The sequence below is a fragment of the Hypomesus transpacificus genome, unplaced genomic scaffold (genome assembly GCF_021917145.1).
Source record: "Hypomesus transpacificus isolate Combined female unplaced genomic scaffold, fHypTra1 scaffold_31, whole genome shotgun sequence".
Classification (NCBI taxonomy): domain Eukaryota; kingdom Metazoa; phylum Chordata; class Actinopteri; order Osmeriformes; family Osmeridae; genus Hypomesus; species Hypomesus transpacificus.
In genome coordinates this window covers 766,671-770,733 of record NW_025813837.1, presented here as the reverse complement: position 1 = coordinate 770,733, position 4,063 = coordinate 766,671, and the positions used below count along the sequence as shown (strand labels likewise).

Below are 4,063 nucleotides of genomic sequence, written 5' to 3'. Positions count from 1 at the left end.
GGGTGACTAACTACCGTTGATCAAGTGGACCATAGCCTTCTTCTTAACGGAGCCTTCTGACTGTGCAGTCTTTTGTCACTGAACAGTAACTGCCTCACGTCCATCTAACTAATGCAATCTCTGCACAGTCTATATGCCTCCGACCTGCATTCGTCTGCGATGTCATATTCAACATGTAGTCAACACGAAACACCAACCCTTCTATTTTGACATTATTGAAAATGATCTTTATTTGTTCATTGACAATCGATTTATATAAACCTGTTAATGAGGTGCGTTTAGTTGTCAGATCAAACATTTAAGAAACCCATTCCAGTAGTAAGCACACACAATACTTAAAACATGTCACAAAAAGACCAGCGGGGATAAGAATGTTTCATCTTTACAAAACATCCTAGATCATGGGGTAATTAAATAGGCTATTCTTTCGATATGGTAGGCTTCGAGGCTTAATTGAGTTTTGTCGCCTATGGCCATGACATGCTGGCGAGTTTTATTGGAAATGTGATTTTGTTGGTTTCTTTGTCGTTTTCATTTTTAAAAGGATCAGCTAGTGGACCCGTATCTCTCTAAGTAGCTGGAGGAATATTCCAAGGAATAACACGCGCACAGAGCGCGTCACGCAGAGGGCAATAATTTCCAACTTAGTGCACGTAAAATTCATCTGCAACTTCACTGATTTTAGACATAACATAAAACAATTTCACCTGAACAACTTTTATATAAATACTTTCCTAACGCGCGCAACACAGTCAAGAAAACAAAAAACACAACAATTGTTTGGTTTCAATAAATCGCAAAATAACCACTATAGATTTTTCAGTAGATGAACTTCGGAAAACGAGATAAATCGATACCCTCGAACATGGTCTCATCGTCTCTACAATCTTATCCAGGTTTTGGTGGCGTCGTCTGAACAATAAGTTGAACTTTAGTCAGTTTCTCAGCTCTCTCTCTGTCTGTCTCTCTCTCTCTCTTTCTCTTTCGTTTGCTCTTTCCCCGGAACATACCACGTCCTGAGTTAACTGGTCTTCTTGTTTCTCACCAGACTGACAGGGTTTACAACTGAAGAACCACAGGGGGGACATCTTGAAACGTCACTAGGTGAAACTCATTGACACTGTGTGCTCGAGCGCTTTGCGTCGCAGCGCTGCAATGCTGGTCCCTCTCCAAACATCATTTTCCGGAGAACTACAGAGCTGGGACGAGCCCGATACATTTGTGGGCCCGGAGAGTGAGGCGGACATTCCAGCAAAAGGCGGCTGGTAAAGATGGGACTGCATTCCGGAGCCGTTGGAGGACAAGCCGTTGGAAAGGCCCATTGAGTTGTGTGATGGACCGGTCCCAAGGCTGCACTGGGAGAGGGACTGTGCCATGGCCTGTTGGCGGCCCAGGGCCGGAGGCAGCTGCAGCTGGGACACCCCGTGCATCCCGGTGGCCCAACGGGAGTCGTTGGCGTGAAAGGAACAGAGGCTGTTCTCCATGGCGGCCGCGGCCGAGAACTGAGGCAGGCCATGTGTGGGGAGCAGAGTCCCGGGGGAGCGGAACACGTTGGTGGTCTTCTTGCGTTTCTTCCATTTGGCACGTCGGTTCTGGAACCAGACCTAGAAAGAAACATCAGAAGAAGTGAGCTACCGAGTCCCTCCCAGTCACAACACGCTTAGTACTGTCACACATTAAAATTGCAAGGCATTTTGCTAAAAACCGTTTGTTTAAATTTTCAAGTGACGATCATGTTAAAAGTATTTGGATACAAATAATTAAATTGTCTTTTAATAATTTATTACACGAGCCTCTCATAAAACAACCTTTTAGACTGCGTACTTTTGAAAAACAATAGCCTAACCATCTTTTTTACCCGGTAGCCTAATTGTAAGCTATTTACTGGTAAAACATCTTGTTCAATTCTGAATGTAATTCACATGGAGAAAAGATCAAAGAAAAAGAGGGGGCGAGAGAGAAAGAGAGAGAGAGAGGGGGGGAGAGAGAGAGATAGAGAGATAGAGAGAGGAGGGTGTATATTCTTATACCGAGCTTTATAAAGATTTCATCGCTCCCAAGCCATGATTAATGCGCCCTCCATGGCCGTGATTTGGTGCCGCCGTATTAAAACTGAAACCTCGCTCTCATTCCGTTCAGCCATCCGTGAAACCCCGACCGAATTCATTACACTCGAGGGGAAAGAAAATGCAATTTCTCATTCCATTAAAAAAAGTACAATATAGGCTGGTCTTGAGACATATTAAGACGTCGTTGTTGCTGATGGCGCGTTTTCATGGACCTGTGGACAACACAGGTGAGACGGAATCTTTGCCCAACAACGCTGTTTTTAATATCTGTACCTTCGTCGTTACAAAACACGAGAAGGTTAATATTATCATGACTGTTTCTCCTTGTTCTTTTGAAGGTAATTAGCATTAATTTCACATCTTTGTTTAATAACCCTCTCACTGTATAAATAGACTGGGTAATATTTGGTTTAATAGGGTCTGCTGTCTAGCTCATTGCACACGGGGTAAACAATGTGCAGTAGCCTATTTGTTTTTGCAAAATAAACTATTTTTTAAAACACTCGAAAGCTGTCCACCAATGCAATTTAAGCACACATAAAACAATTACTATGGGCTGAATTTATACTTCCGTAAAACGACCTTATATGTGAATATATATATATATGTATGAATTAAGACTTTATCTAGCCTAATCGTTTTGTGTTTAATGGCTGAATTAATTATGTTAACACTGTTTTTGTGATTACCCTACATCGTTTTTACACTAAACGTATCCACAAATATGTCTATTACTGCTGCATTATTCACACAGTGTTTTTGCTAAAATTTTACAGCATTGGTTTGAGTAATATAGAAATAGCCTAATGTCAATAGTTTCTTTGGTCACGGCTTGGCCTAAGAATGGAAGAGTTTCAGCACCAACCCACGACATAATCTTTCTGTCAATTGAGTGACTGTCCTGTTATATCAACACTAAACCTGCCCCATGAGGCACCGGTATGGACATTTTCAGTATTTTAAAAGCACGAATATGTTTGGTAACGGGTTATCATAGAAGAAGACAAACGTTTGGTATTTTCTTAATCTAGCCCACTTATCTGACAGGCAAGACAGACCGGCAGCAAATGTGTAGTGTAAACAATTGACCTGCACTCGAGATTCTGTGAGGCCAATCCTTAGCGCCAGTTCCTCTCGCATGAAGATATCTGGATAGTGGGTCTTAGCGAAGCTGCGTTCTAACTCGTTGAGCTGCGCAGGGGTAAAGCGCGTCCTGTGCCGCTTCTGTTTCTGCTGGTTTGCAGTCTGGTTAGAGCTTTGCTGTTGCTGCTGTTTCTCTGGTTCCTTGTTGTTCACCGGCATGACTTGCTGGTTGGATCCGACATTAGTGATGTCGTCCCCGGGAAGCATGGTGGTCCCCTCCACAGTGTCCGGGCCAGGGGCCATGTTGCCCGGGTGTCCCTGATCTGTCACACCGCTACCCAGCCGGCACTTCAGAGCCTCCCGATGCCCAAGCAGCTCCGCAGCATCCTTCATCCCTGAAGCGGAAAGCAGCAAGGTTAGTGTTAACATAGAGCTAGCAACCCTGTCACTGCGTGCTTTGGGAAAGAACGGGTTATACAGCAACGGGTTATACAGAAACACAGGCTATGTAAATATAGGCCTACTATTCTACAATCGAATAGGCAACAAAAATCAAATAATGTCACATTCATTTTTAAGTTTAATAAAAGATATTTCAGAACATGAATTTGCGGTGATGGTACAAAACTCACGTGACACATATAAAGGCTCAGACCAATGTTACATTTACATTTATGCATTTAGCAGATGTTAAAAAGTCATTGTCAATTCATAATGTAAAATGAGAAGTTCCGCTATATCTTACAGTAGAGTTGAAGACCGGAGTTTGGCGATGATAACTCACCGAGCCGAGCGTCCAGGAGGTCGGCGTGGGAGAGCATGGTGTAGCGCTCCAGGGCGAGACGCGCTCCAAAAAACCTCTAAGCAATTTACAAAAGTCTATATCGTCTAAATGAAAGAAGATTCGCGTT

The 4,063-nt window shown here is 43.2% G+C and overlaps 1 protein-coding gene across 2 annotated transcripts; it reads right to left on the bottom strand.

Moving 5' to 3' along the window:
• Positions 1 to 283: 283 nt before the first annotated feature.
• On the bottom strand, positions 284 to 4,063 carry LOC124464066 (homeobox protein orthopedia B-like). Of its 2 annotated transcripts, none has more exons than XM_047015957.1 (3): positions 3,898 to 4,063; positions 3,159 to 3,547; positions 284 to 1,604 (listed from the first exon to the last, which is right to left on the bottom strand). In XM_047015957.1, the coding sequence occupies exons 1-3, from the start codon at positions 3,971 to 3,973 to the stop codon at positions 1,101 to 1,103; spliced, it is 969 nt and encodes a 322-aa protein (XP_046871913.1). In that variant the 5' UTR covers positions 3,974 to 4,063; the 3' UTR covers positions 284 to 1,100. The 2 variants fall into 2 exon arrangements, with proteins under 2 accessions (XP_046871913.1, XP_046871914.1); XM_047015958.1 differs by having other exon boundaries at positions 3,937 to 4,039.

Excerpts from the sequence above, each read along its gene's own strand:
- LOC124464066 (XM_047015957.1), bottom strand. The coding sequence starts at position 3,973 with ATGCTCTCCCACGCCGACCTCCTGGACGCTCGGCTCGGTGAGTTATCA. Across the intron at positions 3,548-3,897 it reads CTCCGGTCTTCAACTCTACT|GGATGAAGGATGCTGCGGAG; the intron begins GTAAGATATAGC and ends TTTCCGCTTCAG. Across the intron at positions 1,605-3,158 it reads TCACAGAATCTCGAGTGCAG|GTCTGGTTCCAGAACCGACG; the intron begins GTCAATTGTTTA and ends GTTTCTTTCTAG.